Source organism: Bos indicus x Bos taurus, chromosome 13 (genome assembly GCF_003369695.1).
Source record: "Bos indicus x Bos taurus breed Angus x Brahman F1 hybrid chromosome 13, Bos_hybrid_MaternalHap_v2.0, whole genome shotgun sequence".
NCBI lineage: Eukaryota > Metazoa > Chordata > Mammalia > Artiodactyla > Bovidae > Bos > Bos indicus x Bos taurus.
Window position 1 is genome coordinate 44,382,815 of NC_040088.1, and position 19,874 is coordinate 44,402,688.

Sequence of the window (19,874 nt, forward strand, 5' to 3'; positions counted from 1 at the left end):
GAGGTGGAAACACTCCTGAATTGTCCCCCTGGGATCTTGCCTTTGCATTTCTTAGACACCTGCCCCTAAATGTCCTCAGAGTCTCTCTGGATCAGAGCTCAGAGGAAAACCACAGATCCGGCTCTTCCCGGGCTATGGCCACTGCCAGTAGCCCCGTCCCCAGTATAAAGGCCCCAGTGCAGCCGTCATCTTACCTGGTTCAGTGCAGTTCTTGCTGCTCCGCGGTCCTGCATCTTCTGAAGTCAGCGAGTCATTCACCTGCATTAACTTCCTCCCCACAGTCCACTGTGTGTCTTGCCCGATGAAGTCCATGAAGTTCAGATCTACGGAGAAAGACACCACAGCCACACATCACTAACAGCTGGTGTGACCCTTGCCCACGCTGGGTGCCCAGCACCTTCAGCCATCAGCGCTCAGTCCCGCCGACAGCCCTGACACCTCTGACTACTACGCTCAGCATCCTGTCTCTTAACTCCAGGGAGGCTTCTCCACTGCTGGATCCTGCCAGGCCCCAAGCAGCAGCCCTCAGCCAACGACTGCTAGAGGGCAGTGTATAAACACCTCACTGCTCCAGAGGGATGACTGAAGTGTGTGTTCCAATCCAGATTCCAGGCTACTCCACTGGGATGACTCTCCAGATGTCTTCAGGGCGACTTTCTTGATAAAGCATACTTTATTAGCTGTTGTCCTTCCCTATCTTCCTGGAGGAGGAAATGACAACCCACTCCAGGGTTCCTGCCTGGAGAATCCCATGGACAGAGGAGCCTGGTGAGCTACAGTCCATGGGATCACAAAGAGTCGGACACGACTAAAGCGACTGAGCATGCATGCATTCCCTGTCTTAATTCTGTGCCCCCAGTGACATGCTGAGAAATGCTGAACAACCAGTTCTCTGTAGGAAAAGTCCTGATTTGTAGCCACTGGTCAATTTCCATGGTGTAAATTAAATTCTCACCATGTCCAATTTCAAGCTACCAATGTGACCTCACTGAACGTGGACTTGGGAAAAGAAAGGGCCCAGTTGGGTCCACTAAGTCAGTTAGACTGGCTCCTGCTCAGGAGCATCTGGTCCCCAACCTGTATCTCTTTGAAGGGAATTCCCTGGTGGTCTAGTGGTTAGGACTCTGCACTTTCACTGCTGGGGCCCAGGTTCGATTCCTGATAGTAGAACTAAGATTAACAAGCCATGCAGTGAGGCCAAAACAAAAACAAAAATGATATTTATATTCAGTATTTCCTTGAATCACCTCCCAAATAAAGCACCTGCAATTAACACCTGCTCAGGATCTGCTTCTTGGATCACCCAGGCTAAGACACCATGTCAACATGCCCAGAGCCTAGGCTAGTGAATCCCACATAACAAGATTTCCACAAACATGAGATGAAGAGCACAAACCAGGGGAAAGCTGATCACTGAATGCATGAGTAGGGCTGAGGTCTCCGGCTGAGACGACCATGGGGATAGAAGTGTCAGGACAAAGAACAGACACGGAGGGACACGCTGGGGACAGTGTGGTGCCTTCTGCTCAGGATGCGTTGAATCTGAAGTGTCTGTGGACCATCCGCAGGGTGGTGTGCTGCCCGGATAATGTGGGTGCAGACACTGCAGGGCAACAGTTCAGCTACCCAGAACATCAGGAGAACCATAAACAAGCAGGGAAGCATATGGCAAGAGAATGAATGGGGTTTCCTAAAGAGAAGGAAATGGAAGAAGAAACCATGGGAAACTCAGCATTCCTCCAGAGAAAGTAGAGTCAAAGCCTTCAACAAAGATCATGAATGCAAACTAGTACAGCCACTATGGAGAACAGTGTGGAGATTCCTTAAAAAACTGGAACTAGACCTGCCTTATGATCCAGCAATCCCACTGCTGGGCATACACACTGAGGAAACCAGAAGGGAAAGAGACACGTGTACCCCAATGTTCATCGCAGCACTGTTTATAATAGCCAGGACATGGAAGCAACCTAGATGTCCATCAGCAGATGAATGGATAAGAAAGCTGTGGTATATATACACAATGGAGTATTACTCAGCCATTAAAAAGAATACATTTGAATCAGTTCTAATGAGGTAGATGAAACTGGAGCCTATTATACAGAGCGAAGTAAGCCAGAAAGAAAAACACCAATACAGTATACTAACGCATATATATGGAATTTAGAAAGATGGTAATACCCCTGTGTATGAGACAGCAAAAGAGACACTGATATATAGAACAGTCTCATGGACTCTGTTGCAGAGGGAGAGGGTGGGAAGATTTGGGAGAATGGCATTGAAACATGTATAATATCATGTATGAAACAAGTTGCCAGTCCAGGTTCGATGCACGATACTGGATGCTTGGGGCTGGTGCACTGGGACGACCCAGAGGGATGGTATGGGGAGAGAGGAAGGAGGAGGGTTCAGGACAGGGAACACATGTATACCTGTGGTGGATTCATTTCGATATTTGGCAAAACTAATACAATTTTGTAAAGTTTAAAAATAAAATAAAATTTAAGAAATAAATAAATAAATAAAAGAGACAAGAAAAAAAATCATGAAAAGAAAAAAAGAGCAAGGGAAGTGGTGTCACAGAAGGTAAGCAAAAAGAGAATTTCAAAAAGGACAGAGTTGCCAATGGCCTTGACCACTATGGACAAATCATGTAAAAAAAAATTTTTTTATTTTTATTTTTATTTTTTTGAGCCGCCATTCCCACCCTGAGCCTTGCTCCTCCCCCCCCCCCCAATTTTTTTTAATCATGTAGGAAAAATGTAAAATAACAATAGAGCAGGACCTCAGAGAGTCCTTGGGTTTTGGAAACAGCACACAGATGGCTCTCTCTAGTGGTTTGGAACTCAAGAAAGACATGACATGAAGCTTTGGCTACCTCTTGAGTGTCCAGAGTTGCTGTGGTCAGGAAATGGATATAAGAAAAAGACAAAAAGAGTCTAATTCATGGGACCAGTGGCCTTTATGAAAGGCCAGAGGCTGGGCCCCACCCAGTCACACCAACCTAGTGTTCTGAAATGGTCAGTAAAGAGTTGAAGGTCATCATACCCTCTCCTCTATTTCCCTGGTAATTCTAGTTTCTCAAATGATGTCACTTTCATTATGTAACTGGAACCTCGTGACACTGCTCTGGAAAGAAAGATGGAGCCTGATCACTGTCTCCTGGGTCCACTGCTGTCTCTCTGACACCAAATCACTGCTGGCTCAGAGTAGGTGCTCAGGAAATTCATGTTGGAGTCACCATTCCCACTCAGTGAATGGATATGGTAAGACTCGTGGAAGTTTCTGGAAATCACAGTGCATGTGGGCATCTCACCTAACCCAAAAGGACACATATAAGCCTGCAGCTCACGCACTGAGGTCTTCCTCAATCAACTGGAACCTGCTCCCACATGTAAATTTATCAAGCAGCTAATTACAACTTTACACATTAGCCAGAAGAGCCCCTATGTTTATTCTCTCTCTCTCTCTCTCTCGACTCTGTGCTTCCAAGGCAGGGGCTGTGGGTTCAACCCCTGGTTGGAGAACTAAGATGCCACGTGCTACACAGAGAAGCAAAAAAAAAAAAACAAACAAACAACAAAAAAAAACTAGCATATGCAGCCCAACTAGAATAAATCATAATTTAAGACTGAAATACAAAATACCTACATGGTGACCAGATATATCAGTTTAACCATAATTGTGAAGACAATCCTAAAGATATTTCAAGGTCAAAGCAAGATACGTGTATAGTCTGGTTTACCTGAATAGTTAATTCTTAGGATTAAGAATAGTGACAAGCAGAGAAAAAATATTGCAAAAATTCATAAAAAAGGAATAAGGTCAGTGGCCTCAAAATTCAATAAGCAGACTTAAAATACCATATCTCAGAGTGTGAAGAAAGACACCTCGTTTGTCTCAGGCTGGGTTTCCAGAGAAGCAGCCCCTGAGGACAGAGACTTGAGCATAGGTAGTTTACCTGGGGGCGGTAATCCCAGGAAGCAGCCACGGAGGACAGGGCAATGGAGCAGGGTGGGAGCCAGCCGGAGGAGGCGTGTTTCAAGTCTGAAGCTAAAATGCATGAACTAGAGCTTGACCCCTCTGGAAAGCTCTAGGGGACAGTGTACATATTCAAAGCAGACACCCAGAGGGTGAGGGAGCTGGGGTATTTACCCACCTGCTCTTGGTCTGCCATGGGCTGAATGAAGTCCATTCCCAGGGGACATTCATTCCCTGGCACTTCCAATCAAGATGGACTCTGCTGCTACTGCTAAGTCACTTCAGTCGTGTCCGACTCTGTGCGACCCCACAGACGGCAGCCCACCCGGCTCCCCCGTCCCTGGGATTCTCCAGGCAAGAACACTGGAGTGGGTTGCCATTTCCTTCTCCAATGCATGAAAGTGAAAGTGAAGACGCTCAGTTGTGTCCGACTCTTAGTGACCCCATGGACTGCAGCCTACCAGGCTCCTCCATCCATGGGATTTTCCAGGCAAGAGTACTGGAGTGGGGTGCCATTGCCTTCTCCCAAGATGGACTCTGGTGCCCAGTAAATGGCCTTAGATAATTAGACACAGGTGCTGGAAGTTGTACGAAAGATGTGAGGATAAGTGATGCAGGCAGGATGCCAGGGGCATCGTTCTGCCTACATGAGACCAACAGAGTGGCCTCTCTGCTCTCATAATCTGGGTCAAAGAAAAATGTCCTGCGGGGCTGCAATCCTAACATTCAGGAAGACTCCAACATTTTGCAAAGAAGCAAGAGCATCCCTTCCAGTGACTTCCAAAGTTCCTTCTCAGGCCAAATTTCCATAGTTCTGTAATTCCGAGAGAAAAGCTGATACCAATTAAGAAATGTAAAAATAAAGCCAGCTATTGTAGCAGAAAATGAGAGGATTTTTTTACACAATGATTCAATAGCTTCAGGAATTAGAGACTATTAAGGCAGTGCCTCTGGATTCCAAAATCTACAAACTTTAATCTCAACAAAAATATATTTGAGCACTGACCACTGATACACAGATGCAGAGACCAGAGTCTGAGAACATAACACTGATGAAAAAAAAGCATTGTGTTCACTCACTTCCCACTGAGGACCACACGTGACAATATGACACCCCGTTTTCTCTGTCCTCACACAATTGCTGGAGAGGTAGGAAGGGGCAGTTAGTTCTCAGATCAACCTTCCTCTGGAGTAAATAAGTTAGAGTAGAAGTGATCTGCCTAAACTCAGAGCCAACCCATGGCCACATCTACCACCAGCTAACAGTCATCACAACAGCCATTTATTGAGTGTCTATTTTGTGCAAACAACTTTCCATTCTTTGCTATGTTTCATCTCAACAGTCTTTTTTTAGAACTGTTAACTCCGATTACAAATAAGGAAATCTAAGCACGAAGAGGTTAAAAGACTTGCCCACAGAGCAAGCAAAGAGGAACAAAACAGGGATCTGAACCCAGGTCTGGGGATCCCCAAAGGCCACCTTCTTGGTAGATCCCTGGAGAGGACGGAATCCATCTGGCCATGTTACTCAGCTACCGCAAGACAGAAGCATGATGCAGCCTGCACTTTATAACAGCTGAGACCATCTCATGGGGTCTGCTTCCCCCAGAAACTCTTAGGACCAGTGATGAGGCAGGAGCATCACTGGAAAGAAAGCATCACACACATAAAAAGAAAATGGTCCTGAACCCCACTGGATGTAGGATGCTCAGCTCAATGTGGATTTCTCAGAGACTCAGCCAGTCTCTTGGTCATGACATGGAGGGTTACAGTCTCAGATTCAGGGAGCAGGGGCAGGTGGCCAGTGGGGAAGGCGGAGGGCTTTGGGGAGCTGCCCGCTTCTCTCCCCTCCCCACCCCTGGCTTTCCTGGACTTCTCCACTCTGCAGGGGCTGCTGCTCCATGAAGCTACGCTTGAGCTACGTCAACAAAACCCCTTGGCCCCCCTCCACTGTGTTCCTGGCTCCTCCTGCCAGGCCCTGGAAGTTACGAGTTGACCTAATTAATCAAGGACAGGGGTGGGGGAGGGTGAAGAGGGAGGCAGCAGGCTCACATGTCCTGTGTCACCAGCTCAGAGCAGGGGAACAGGAGTGGGCCATGGAGCTAGCTCAGCGTACCTGCCGGAGGAAAGGGGTTCCCAACCCGAGACTCAAGCACAGGCATTAAAGAAGGAGCGTGGGGCTGGAAGCCAAGTTTCCATTACAGAGCTGTGTGTTCTCGGTCTCTCTCTCTCTCTTCTCCTCCCCTTCCTGCCCTCTGTGACCAGGGCCTGGAAAGCCCAAGGAGTCCTGACCCAAAGAATGGGTTTCCTCGGGTGCCCCAGGCCCCTCAGCTTCACCCTAAGACTAAATAAATACCACACTTTTCCTAGTCCCAGATAGGGCCCTAAGCTTGGCAGAGAGGTGGGGCTACTGCCACCCCTGCTCCCAGGAGTGGAGGACCCCTTTCAGATGAGGGTTTGATGCAGCAGCATGAGAACTGTCCCCAAGCCTCCTGCCCATGTGCCCGACCACCATCCTGCCCCTTCTCCCTCCACACTCTCCCCGGGGTTTCACCCCTTTCACTGGTGGGATAAAGCAGCCAGCAGGGACCCCAACCCAGATTCAACTCCAAAGGCCAGGCGTGTGTGTCCCACCTCAGCCCAGAGCTCAGGAGCCCAGGGGAAGTGGCCTCCAGGGGTCAGCAGGACCCCTTGATGGAACATATTAACTCTCCCCTGCCCCAGAACCGGGACACAGCATTTCTTCTTGAAAACAGGGATGGAGAGAAATACCCAGAAGGCTCCGGACAGCAAGTGGAAACATGGAGTCTTGCAGAGAGCCTCATGCGACCCTGAGGACAGCGAGTCCAGGAAACTCGGTGAACAGAACAAGAGACAGAGCCCATGGCCACAGGGCTGGCCCTGCTGAGCTATAAATACCCCACCCTGCGGTTTACACAGCTGTCTCCACTCTGGGCACCCTGGGTCTTCAACCCGGGGTCAAAGGCGGGTTTGCATCAGCCTGCAGCCCCGGGACCGCCTTCTGCAGACTCTCCTGCACCCTCTCCTAGCGGCCCCCTTCCTGCCCCCCACCCACTCACCATGGTCCTCACCCTCTGTGGTTGAATGGAGGGGGGCAGGGGCGGGGCTGGCCTCTGCATTAGGATTTTCACATCAACTCTGCAGCCGGAAGACAAGCATGGCTCTGCATGGCTCTTGGTCCTTGGAAAGGAGAACAGACTGTGGAGAGCTAAGAGCCCACCATACCCACCAGGAAAGGAAGAAGCCGGAGGCTTTATGGCCTGGACATTGGTCCCTCCATGGCCTCAAACCTTCCAGAAAGATAGAGAAGGCCACAATCTCCATTTAAACCTCTCCTCTCTCTGGTGTCTACATGCCCTGTCCAGTGGGTGCCCATCTCCTGCGCTCTGGTTGCGTGATGGTGATCACAAGCCAGGCTGCACTTGAAACGAATTCCAGTATCAAGGCACCGCACCCCCACTTCAATAGAGAAACCCCACGGAAAGTTGAGGTTTCTTGGTCCCTCTGACAGGAAAGAAGGCTGAGCACAGAAGAATTGATGCTTTTGAACAGGCATGTTGGAGAAGACTCTTGAGAGTCACTTGGACAGCAGGAGATCAAACCAGTCAATCCTAAAGGAAATCAGCCCTGAATATTCATTGGAAGGACTGATGCTGAAGCTGAAGCTCTGATACTTTGGTCACCTGATTCAAAGAACTGACTCATTAGAAAAGACCCTGATGCTGGGAAAAATTGAAGGCAGGAAGAAAAGGGAACGACAGAAGATGAGATGGATGGTATCACTGACTCAAAGGACATGAGTTTGAGCAAGCGCCGGGAGATGATAAAGGACAGGGGAGCCTGGCGTGCTGCAGTCCATGGGGTTGCAAAAGTTGGACATGACTGAGCAACTGAACAACTGAGGGGAAGAGGGGACAGCAATCCCTGGCCACCTGCCCCAGGGATGCGGCCCTTCCACCGATGCCTGTCCTCTGCAGGGCTCCCATACACAGCGCTCAGTCGGCATCGGCGATAGCATCTCCTGGGGGCTTACAAGAAACACAGCACTAGAGCCGGGCTCTGCACAGGGCACAGAGGAGGCTGAGCTGCTGCTCCCAGGCCCCAGTAAACAGCTTCAAGTGTTATTAGCCAAAACACAATGCTTCCAAACATAAGATGCAGAGGGAGGCTGCAGGGCATGGGCAGAGGGTCCCTGCCCAGTGCTGCTGAGGCCATGATACAGAACAGGAGCGAGATGCCAGAGCTCTGGGCTGGGTGGTCAGACATGTGCTGTCCAGTCGAGTCCCGCATCCAAAGAGGCTGGTCCCGTGACCACTCCCCGTGCAAATCCACCCATGGGAGGGGAATGGGCAGGTCCAGCCATCTCTCCCCACAAAGTCCTGATGGCTGCAGTGTCTCCCCTTCCCTCCTGACTCCAACCCCTTGCAGCCCAGCCCACACACCCTCCCAACAACCACACTGTCACAGAGCTTCACTCAAACCCCCACCTGGTAGGACTGGGGAGTCATCACAGCATCCCCAGGAAAGACCCCCAGTGATTCTACATCACCCTTTGGGGGTCATGCCCATTGATACAGGGCTAAATTTAAATGACAGACCTGGGAATTTTAGTGGCAAACCTAAAAAAGAATCCAAGTGTTTGAGGTTCCTGGACAAAACCCAACGTGTGGTCCCTGAACCAGCCACCTCAACATCCCCTGGGAGCTTGTTAGAGATGCAGAATCAGACCTCCAGGGAGGCTCTGAGTTTAAACAGGTGATTCGTGTGCACACTCAGGTATGGTTGGCTCTGCAGCCTGGTGCTGGGTTGAGTCTTTCTTTTCCCATTTGTTCACAGACAGGGACGGCTGAGCACCTTCCAGTTCCCAGGACAGCACTCGACGTGATCTCTCCACCTCTAAGTCCCCAGGGATCAACAAGGACCCCCCCTCATTGAGCACAAGCCCCTGCAGGAGACGTGCTCTGGCATCCAAGATGCTAGCTGGCCGCCTTGAGACACTTCCTCCATGCAGGCATGCATGCTAAGTCGCTTTAGTCATGTCCGACTCTTAACAAACCTATGGACTATCACCCACCAGGTTCCTGTGTCCCTGGGATTCTCCAGGCAAGAATATTGGAGTGGGTAGCCATGCCCTCCTCCAGGGGATCTTCCCGACCCAGGGATCCAACCCACGTCCTCCATGTCTCCTGCATTGGCAGGCAGGTTCTTTACCACCAGCACCACCTCGAAAGCCCCACTTCCTCCATACCTGCCTGAAAAACAAGATCAGGTCTAGGCAGCTGGGTTTCAAAGCTTCTTCTTTTCAAAACAGCTCCCCCCCCCGCCAAAAAAAAACAGCTCCCTTCTTCCCCACTGCCCTACTAACTAAAGCAAACAGGTACATTCCAAGGACCCCAGGGGCTGGACTTCTGGTCACAGGATTCACCACCTTGGGCATCTGTGGCCAGATCTGTTCCTAGCTGTGGGCTCTTGGAGAAGTGGAATCATATTAGCTCAGTTGCTGCATCTGAAAACTGAAAGGCTTGAATAATCCCCCCACTAAAGTCCTTGAGCTCGGATTTTATAAAATATAGGGTAGAGTCATATACCCCAGGAGGATGGGCTGCATGACTTATTAAAGAGTGGGAAGAAAACATGAGAACCCCCACAACTGTATTACATCCAAATTTAAAAATAAGAAAAATGCATATTTAATATTTATAATGCTGGCTGACAGTAGCATCCCCACTGAGCCCAGGTGCCAGCATGTCCCATAATTAACATAATAGAAGGGCACTATCAGCTTCTGCAGGTGGCAGGCAAGGGTCTTGCTCTCAGAGCATCAAGCAAAGTGCCCTTTACATACACTCAGAGAAGCAGATTTATAGATATTGTTTGAGACAGTAAAAATTTTAAACTATTTTGAAAGGAGATGGGGGCATGATCATGAAATCTTTTTATACCATCTGGATGTTCATTATCATTTGGCAAAGAACTCTTTTAAACTGTTGAACTTAAAGATGAATTATGCATTCATCTACAAATGAATGCATACAAATATGCCAACCTTTTCTGAGACGATTGTAGCCACCAGCTAAGTATGCATTTGCTAGATATTTTCAGAAAACACACACACACACCCTTTAAGGTGGCATTTTAACCATCAGGTGAAAAAGTACCTACTTTCCTAGAGAAATCTTTTCTAAGGAGAAAACATTTTGAAAACAAATATCAAGAAACTGTGTTGCCTTCCAGAAATGACAGAAATCAGCAGCATCTAAAACAATCATATTTTCTACTGTAAAACATGGATGCAGAATTATGTTACCTGATTAAAAACATTCCACACACAAAGAGTTTCAATGAGTTTTTAATCCATTTGTTAAAAATATGTAAATTTAACACCTTCTGAAAAGTAGCATGATTAATTGATTGAAACCAGAAAAAGTGGGAAGTTGTGAACAAGAAGTCTTTGCATAATTGGTAGATGAGATGGAAAAATTAATGTCTTGATTTAGTAGGTATGGTTTATGATGTTGTTTTCCCCATTTGGATCTGTGTATCTTGGTGAATTATCTATTTAAGTTAGGACAGCCCATAAAGTCAATACTAAACTGAATCTTCAATTAAACTGACTTTCAATTGGCTGTATCTCAAACTATGAAACTAGTATCTTCAAAAATGATTTTAAAATATTCAATCACATTGTCCTCAATAAAATAGTTCTCATAGAACATAACAGTATTAATAATCATAATACTTTAGTAAAATTGAAATATTTTGCTCTATTTTATTCTTTATTATTGCTCTATTATTAAATCTTTATTATTGCTCTTATTAAATCTTTATGATTGCTCTATTACTAAATCTTTACTTTCTTCCTCAAATTTATGTTTCTTGATACATAAATCCCTTAGACAGCAAGGAAATCCAACCAGTCCATCCTAAAGGAAATCAGTCCTGAATATTCACTGGAAGGACTGATGCTGAAGCTGAAACTCCAAAACTTTGGCCACCTGATGTGAAGAGTTGACTCATTTGAAAAGACCCTGATGCTGGGAAAGATTAAAGGTGGGAAGAGAAAGGGACAACAGAGAGTGAGATGGTTGGATGCATCACCGACTCAATGGACATGAGTTTGAGTAAACTCCGGGAGTTGGCAATGGACAGGGAGGACTGGTGTGCTGCAGTCCAGGAGGTGACAAAGAGTTGGACACGACTGAGTTGACTGAACTGAACTGATTATTAAATCTTTATTATTGTTTTTATTAAATCTTTATTATTGCTCTATTACTAAATCATTATTTTATTCCTCAAATTTATGTTTCTTGATACATAAAAATCAGGGGTGGATCCAGGTTTTGTGAGAGCTGAAGTTTATGTAATGTTGAGGTCCCTCTTTTAAACAAAAAAGTTTAGAAACACAAAATTAGATACAAGGCTTAAATGTAAGTATATACAAAATATACATTACAGTATGAGAAAGAGATCTGTTCAAGAAAATTAAAAACATGAAGGGAACATTTCATGCAAAGATGGGCTCGATAAAGGACAGAAATGGTACGGGCCTAACAGAAGCATAAGATATTAAGAAGAGGTGGAAAGAATACACAGAAGAACTATACAAAAAAGATCTTCATGACCCAGATAATCACGATGGTATGATCACTCACCTAGAGCAAGACAGCCTGAAATGCAAAGTCAAGCGGGCCTTAGGAAGCACCACTACGAACAAATCTAGCAGAGGTGATGGAATTACAGTTGAGCTATTTCAAATCCTAAAAGATGATGTTGTGAAAGTGCTGCACTCAATGTTCCAGCAAATCTGGAAAACTCAGCAGTGGCCCCAGGACTGGAAAAGGTCAGTTTTCATTCCAATCACAAAGAAAGGCAATGCCAAAGAATGCTCAAACTACCGCACAATTGCACTCATCTCACACACTAGTAAACTAATGCTCAAAATTCTCCAAGACAGACTTCAACAGTAGGTGAACCGTGAACTTCCAGATGTTCAAGCTGGCTTTAGAAAAGGCAGAGGAACCAGAGATCAAATTGCCAACATCCATCAGATCATCGAAAAAGCAAGAGAGTTCCAGAAAAACATCTACTTCTGCTTTATTGATGCCAAAGCCTTTGACTGTGTGGACCACAACAAACTGTGGACAATTCTGAAAGAGGTAGGTATACCAGACCACCTGACCTGCCTCTTGAGAAATCTGTAAGCAGGTCAGGAAGCAACAGTTAGAACTAGACATGGAACAACACACTGGTTCCAAACAGGGAAAGGAGTATGCCAAGGCTGTATATTGTCACCCTGCTTATTTAACTTATATGCAGAGTACATCATGAGAAATGCTGGGCTGGATGAAGCACAAGCTGGAATCAAGATTGCCAGGAGAAATATCAATAACCTCAGATATGCAGATGACACCACCCTTATGGCAGAAAGTGAAGAAGAACTAAAGAGCCTCTTCATGAAAGTGAAAGAGGAGAGAGTGCAAAGGTTGGCTTAAAACTCAACATTCAGAAAACTAAGATCACGGCATCCACTCCCATCACTTCATGGCAAATAGATGCGGAAACAATGGAAACAGTGACAGACTTTGTTTTTTGGGGCTCCAAAATCACTGCAGATGGTGACTGCAGCCATGAAATTAAAAGATGCTTGCTCCTTGGAAGAAAAGGTATGACCAACCTAGACAGCATATTAAAAAGCAGAGACATTACTTTGCCAACAAAGGTCCATCTAGTCAAAGCTATGGTTTTTCCAGTAGCCTTATATGGATGTGAGAGTTGGACTGTAAAGAAAGCTGAGCGCCGAAGAACTGATGCTCTTGAACTGTGGTGTTGGAGAAGACTCTTGAGAGTCCCTTGGACTGCAAGGAGATCCAAGCAGTCCATCCTAAAGGAAATCAGTCCTGAATATTCATTGGAAGGACTGATGCTGAAGCTGAGGCCAAAGTATTAGAGTCAGTGAAGAACTGACTCATTTGAAAACACCCTGATGCTGGGAAAGATTGAAGGCTGGAGGAGAAGGGGCCAACAGAGGATGAGATGGTTTGATGGCATCATCGACTCAATGGACATGAGTTTGAGTAAACTCCAGGAGTTTGCAATGGACAGGGAGGCCTGGCGTGCTGCAGTCCATGGGGTCGCAAAGAGTCAGACACAAGTGAGCGACTAAACTGAAGGTGTCCTGTTTTGCATTTCCTGAGAACCAAGTCTGAGACAAAGACTTAGTGCAAGTAGTTTATTGTGAAGGGGATCCCAGGACGATGGAGTGAAGGTGCATGGAAAGTACGGAAGGGAAGGGAAACAGGAGCTTTAAGGGGGGTTATACATGGGGGATGATATGGAAGTTGCTGTCATGGCAACAAAGGCAGAGCCCACTGGAAGCTCGGAGATGCACCAGGATTCTTCCCCAAACCATCCTGCAGCAGGATAAGGGCTGTGGCTCCCATTACCCCCTGGCCAAGGGCTACCCCAGAAGCATGAACTCCCCCAAATTCTGAGCTGTACTTTCAGGTGGGCCACGCCACCTACCAGACCCACCTCGAGCCAGAGAGACATATGGTCCAGGCTTGAGTTGGCACCATCACCAGAGTGGAGTCTGAAACCACATGGCACTGCCCACAGCAGCTGCAGCTCCAACCCAAAGGAGGGCAGAAGAGCTATCTCAAGGGCCACGCAGGTGTGTCAGCTACTGAAGGTAACCTGGCCTCATCTTACAAACAGTCTCTCTCAAAGCAAGTGGGAAGCTGTGATTGGTCTGGGGCCACATGTAGATTTTCTAACAATGTTTTCCTTTTCTCCCCCTTCTCTCACCACGGAACTAGATGCCAGAACTAAAACATCCTCTGGACGCTTCACAACGAAAGAATAGGACCAAAGAGGGGAGGGGCCGAGTGGGTTTCTTTTAGCTGGAGAGCCACTGAGTTCTCACATTTTCCTACACTTTGGTCCACTGCTCACATCTTTCCAAGCCGGAAACTGATGCTTGCCAGAGGCAAACAGCAAAGTTGAACTGAAATAAAGGGAGCATCCAAGCCCCCAGGGTTCCTTCCCAAGTCAGAGATCTCCCAACAGGACTGGGGAGACAAAGGAGGGAGCCCCCAAATGGCCAGATGGGGACAGGCTGACCCACACCTCCTTCCAGCCTTCCAAGCCACCACTTGCTGCCTGAGCAAGGACACCTTCGCTTCTGTCATTTCAGCCCAATAGCAGCCCCTCCCCAGCTCCCACACAGTGACTTCCTCGCAGTGGATTCCTACTCATTCGTGCATGCCCCTCTGGCCACTCCCTCTCCCAAAGCCTGAGAGATGCCACCAGCCAAGGCCAGTAATCCTCTGTCAGGGAGCCAGGAGGAAAACAAAAACGTAAAAGGCCTCTTCCATTGTTTCTAAAAGTGAAGGAAGAAGGGGACAAGGGAGAGGTGGTCAATAAAAGGAAACACATACATACAAGCAGACTGAGATAGGGTGATGAAGCAAGGGATTCTGGGAACCAAGGGCCATGCCCATCTCTTTCTGAATTATGAACTCATATAAGGAAGGGGAATGGGCAGGGAAGGAAGCTGAGCCCCCCCCCCGCCCCCCACCCAACGCCGCCCGCCCCGGTGACATAACCAGTCCATTGACCACACCAGCCTATCTGCAGACACAGCCTCCAAGAAATCCCCCAATGCCTTAGGCATCTTGAATTGTCTTCTGTGTTTTACACAGGTGACTTGATGTATCAGATTAAACCTTGCGTTAAGATAAAAGAATTGTCCTGAGAAACATCAGACTTTGGTTTAAATTCTGGCTCTGTAACTTTCCCGCCCACACAGCCTCATAGGCATGAACCTTTTCCTAGAAGCTGGCCTTACACTCATGTGATCTGTCCCAAATACCAGCCTGTGTTGTGCTGTGCTAAGTCACTTCAGTTGTGTCCAACTCTGTGTGACTCTATGGACTGTAGCCCTCCAGGCTCCTCTGTCCATGGGATTCTCCAGGCAGGAATACTGGAGTGGGCTGCCATGCCCTCCTCCAGGGGAATCTTCCCAACCCAGGGATTGAACCCGGGTCTCCTGCACTGCAGGCAGATTCTTTACCGACTGAGCTACAAGCAAAGCCCCTAAACAGCAGTCTACCTGGATGCACAAAGCTTTTTAATAAAGGCAGTGAGCCTATGTTACACCCAGGAGTTTGTACCTCCTGCAGTACAGACCCCTGGGTAGAAGACAGGCTCAAGGGTGGACAGTACACCATGGAGAATATAGCCAAGATTCTATAATAACTACAAATGGAGAGGAACCTCTGAAAAGAACAGCAAAAATGCCAGTGTCCCCTCTTCAGGGATCCAGGACTCATCAGACCACATCACCACCCGGCGGGATGAGTGACAGCACCTGGCACATTCCCACGCATCCCCTCGTCCCTGGTCATGGCAGCCTGACAGCCCGCCCGAGCATCCCTCAGCTGCAAACTGCATAGAGAAGGATGGAAAAGGGTGAGGAGGTCCAGTCTAAACGCCCCTCCCTCTGAGAGGCTTCTCCTCCTAAGAGCTCAGCGAAGCCACAGAAGGCACTGTGAACCATGCCAGCTGGTTTACGAGGAGTTGAAGCCCATGATGAGTCCCGGGAGGGGGTGGAGTCTCCGAGGCGCTTGGAAAGCCTCTCCTTGCAGCCTCTTACGCCAGGGCCACCCTGATGGGGTTTTCAAATAGAAACACTGCCTCTCCGACTGGAGGGCATCCCACCCTTTCTGATGACAGGTGTGAGCTGTCACCGCTGCCAGATGATCAGCAGCGAGAGCTCACTGAGTAAGAGGAGCGTGGCCGTCTGCCAGGGGGGTCACCTAACTCGGGAAGGCAGAGCTACGGCCCCGTGTCCTCCATGGTCAGGGACCCGGGCCTGGGTGCCCTCAGCCTCTCTGAAGGGTTCCTCTTCCATCTTTTATGGGAAGCAATAAGCCAGAACATTCTCTTCTCCAGAGGCAAAGACGTACTGGCTCTTTTCACAAACGCCTACCAAGGATGCCCTAGCTGAAACCTGGGACATTTTTAAATCTCTGGTTCATTCTGTCCTTGGTTCAGGTTTCCTTAACCTTACAATCACTACCGCTCTTGCTACTATTTCTAAATATCACAGAGGTGTAACTTCACCAGCGTAATGAATGGACCTCCATGAGCACTGGGCGCCAGGTGCCAAACAGAGGGGCACATGGACTGGACTCGGGATGCTCACCTCCCAGAGAGGGCCCACCTCCTGCCAGGCACCACTTGCAGCTCTCACCTCGTGTCTCAGCACCTCGCTCATCTGCTGGCACCCTTGGGAGGTGCGAGTGTTCACTCCCACTTCTCCAGTGAGAAACCCATCATTTGGACTCTAGGCCAGTGACTTGCCCAAGGGCCCATCCTGAACCTGGCCGCACACGGCGCCAGGTAAAGGTCTTCAGCACCTGGAGGGCCTGAGGATTTAACTGGCAGGACAAAGATCTGAGATGCTATCTGGCTTTTTAGCAGCAGAACTTGGCCTGGCACCTCCGCCTGATAGTTCCCATGCCAGGAATCCTTCCTTCACCTTCACCTCCTAAAGCTCAGGAGTCTTGCCTCAGCTTCACTCAGAGGCTGTTTTGTATAAGCTTCCCCTTGACATTTCCATCAGAGACACAGGAGGGACAGGACTGATTTTATACAAGTAAAATATGATGCAAGAATCATGCTGAAATTTTGTTGTGTTCAAAAAAAAAAATGCTGCAAATACTGTATAGCAAAACATTAAAGGGGGGACTTCCCAGGTGGTCCAGTGGTTAAGACTTCACCTTCCAATGAAGGGAGTGAGGGTTCAATCCCTGATAGAGGAGCTAAGATCCCACATGTCTCACAGCCAAAAGACCAAAAACATAAAACAAAAGCAATACTGTAACAAGTTCAATAAAGCCTAAAACATGGTCCCCATAAAAAAAAAAAATCTTAAAAAAAGTTAATGGGGAAATCTAGGAGATAGGTATCTCAGTGTTCACTGCAGTTATTTCCATGTTTCTGTGTGGATGGACGTTTTCATATAAAACATTGAGGGGAAAAGAATGTTGCAGAAGGTCCCAAAGGTACATGATTATTCATGGCATCCCCTTTATAACATCTGAGAGTGATAAAAAGAAAGATTATTGCAACATGGCCAAGGTCTATGTATCCAGGGAACCCCTCCAGAGGGAGCCAGTCTGGGGCCACGTGTGGTCTAACGCCTTGGCTGGGTCTTTCTGCTCAGCTGTGCTCTGCTTCGAAGACCATATCTACTGTGCCTAAAAGGCCTCAGGTGGCATGGTACTCTCACCATGGCACCTGCCCACCATGGCCGAGTGCACCATAATCCCCATCATTAAGAAGACAGCCTCTGATCAGTGTCCCTTCCGGAACCAGGACCTGCCACATTGCGTGTGGGAACCAGTACGTTCAGCACCTCCCAAGTTGCACCCTTGTTTTACTTCCTCTTCCAAAACCAGGGTCTGACTTCTGTTCTCATCTCAGGGGCCTGGAGGGCTTCCTTCCCCTCAGTAATAAAACTGTATCAGCAAAGCGTGCTCTGTGGGCGGGGTGGGGGTGGGAATGGGAGGTGGGGGAGGTTTGGAGGGGGCAGGAAATCATTTGGCTCAGAGGCCAGTTGTCTCTGAACAGCTCTATTCCCAAGGTCTCCTCTGGATATGACTGGGACAGGAGAATGCACCTGACTCTAATCCAATTACGAAACAGGCCCCATCCCTGCATTGATGTTAAATCTAGAGGAACAGCATTTCTTTGGTGAATTACTGCCAGGACGAGACAGGGCCTCCACCTAAGTGTACTGAGGGTCCCGCAGCCTATGAATACTTCCTTGCTACCCAGCTTTATCCCCCACCCACTGCACCCACCCCACATCCTCCCGGCCCCACCCTGAACAAGCTCTGGAGGAGCTGGGGTCTGCTTATTCCTCGGCTGAGCTCTCTGGAAAGCTCAGACTTAGTGGAAAAGCTACAGGAAACTGTTCCCTCTCCTATCTCCCTCATCACGATGGTTTCAATTACTGTTTTCTCTGGGAATTCAATTAATTGAAAAGAAGCACAGGAACTAAAGAAGTTTCCTTTTGCCTTATTCCCTACGGAAATGTTAAAAGGGGCTTTTACAGAAGGCCTTCACTCCGCTAGGCCCCTGCCCAGACTTTGAAAGGAGCAGAAGAGCTCAGGGCACAGGAAGCAGTCCATCAGAGGATCTGCGGTAACAGCTGGTAGAAACAGGGGACCCAGGGGTGCCAGCCTCCAGGAGCTTAAAACTGTGAACAATGGCACCTCTGGTTTAAATGCAAACAGGTGAAAAGACAGGCAAGGTGTTTCCGGCATCCCTCCCAACAAGGACCTACACTTACGCAGAGCCTGCAGACAACGGCTTGTGGACGCAGGGCTCAGAGACTCTGCCAGTCTTAAAGAGGTCCCTGAAGGAGCAAAAGGGGAAGACTCAGCCCACAGGGGAAATACCAGGCATGTCCAGGAGCTTTTCTGCCCTGTTACTTCACAGTTCTGGCAGGTCCCTCCATCAAGCGCAGTAACAGAGACACCCAGCGAAAGGCAGGAGAGAGAAGGTGCCTTCTATGAATTCATTCCTTCAAGGAATCAATCACTACTAAGAGAAAAAGACACTTCCCCAGATGGTCCTCAGCCCTTGCTGGAGGTAAGATTGGAGGCCACGGTCCAGGCTTTGTCACTGAGTCTTTTACGGGATAGAGGATGCTCTCATGGTCTCCTACTGGGCCATAAGGACTCGAGGAATCCAGGTACACTGGCTTGGCCAGGCAACTCTTCAGCCTGTCTGCCAGCAAGGGATTTACTGCCTGTTCCCTCTGGGCAGCGGCAGTCCTGGAGTCAATTTTCCAAGAGGAGGATCGATTGAGGAAACCACTGTTGAAGCTCAGATTGTAAATTTTTTTAAACAGCCCTGTCCAGGGTTACAGATGGCCCTGGAAGGCTCACGGGGGCAGGAGAAAGTGTCAGCCCAGCTCTCTGGCTCACCTTATGTGACTCTCTGTCTCCTTCCAGGATTTCTCTCTAAAAAACCTATTTTTGCAAATCGTTTAAAAAAAGACCCAAGTTGGGTTTGAGCCATGGTACTAGATGAGTCATCAGAAGTCCAAACTGGGGAGGGTTTCGTGGAAGAATATAATTTTGGAACCAGGAAGGTCCTTGGAGAATGTGAGTGCAGTGCAGTCCAACAGAAATACACTGCGGGCCACGTATGCAATTTCACATTTTCTTGCAGACACATTAAAACAGTAAAGCACGGCAGGTGGAATTCATTTTAATCATGCTTTACTTAACCTGATATATCCAAAATATTATCATTTCACCATGCAATAAGTATAGAAACTATTTCATCACCTTTATTGAGATAACAACTTATCTACCATAAAATTCAACCATTTAAAGTGTACAATTCAATGATTTTTTATATGTTTACAGAGTGGTGCAATCATCATAATTTTTGAATCTTTTCATCACCCCAAAAAGACAATCATTAGCAGGCCTCTCCACGCACTCCTTGCCCACTAGGCAGCCACTCATCTTCCTTCTGTCCTCATGGATTTGCCTCTTTTGGACATTTCATATCATTGGGGTCACGCACCATGTGGTCTTTGGGGACCGGCTTCTTTGACTTAATGTTTTCAAGGTTCATCCATGTTGAATCAGTATCTGTACTTCATTCCTTTTACATATATACATATACATATACATATATATATATTTGGCTGCTCCAGGTCTTAGTTGCAGCACATGGGATCTTTAGTTATGGCATGCAAGATCTCGTTCCCTGACCAGGGATGGAACCCAGGCCCCCTGCAATGGGAGCTTGGAGTTTTAGCAACTTGGCCACCAGAGAAGTCTCAGTAC

At 47.8% G+C, this 19,874-nt stretch overlaps 1 protein-coding gene across 2 annotated transcripts in view; it reads right to left on the reverse strand.

The window, feature by feature from the left end:
* SLC24A3 (solute carrier family 24 member 3) overlaps nucleotides 1-19,874 on the reverse strand; it is a 428,436-nt gene that overhangs the window by 354,948 nt on the left and 53,614 nt on the right. For both annotated transcript variants that reach the window (XM_027559609.1, XM_027559608.1), the window contains exon 2: nucleotides 195-323. In XM_027559609.1, coding sequence (XP_027415410.1) covers nucleotides 195-323 — 129 coding nt within the window. The remainder of the gene's footprint in view (nucleotides 1-194; nucleotides 324-19,874) is intronic.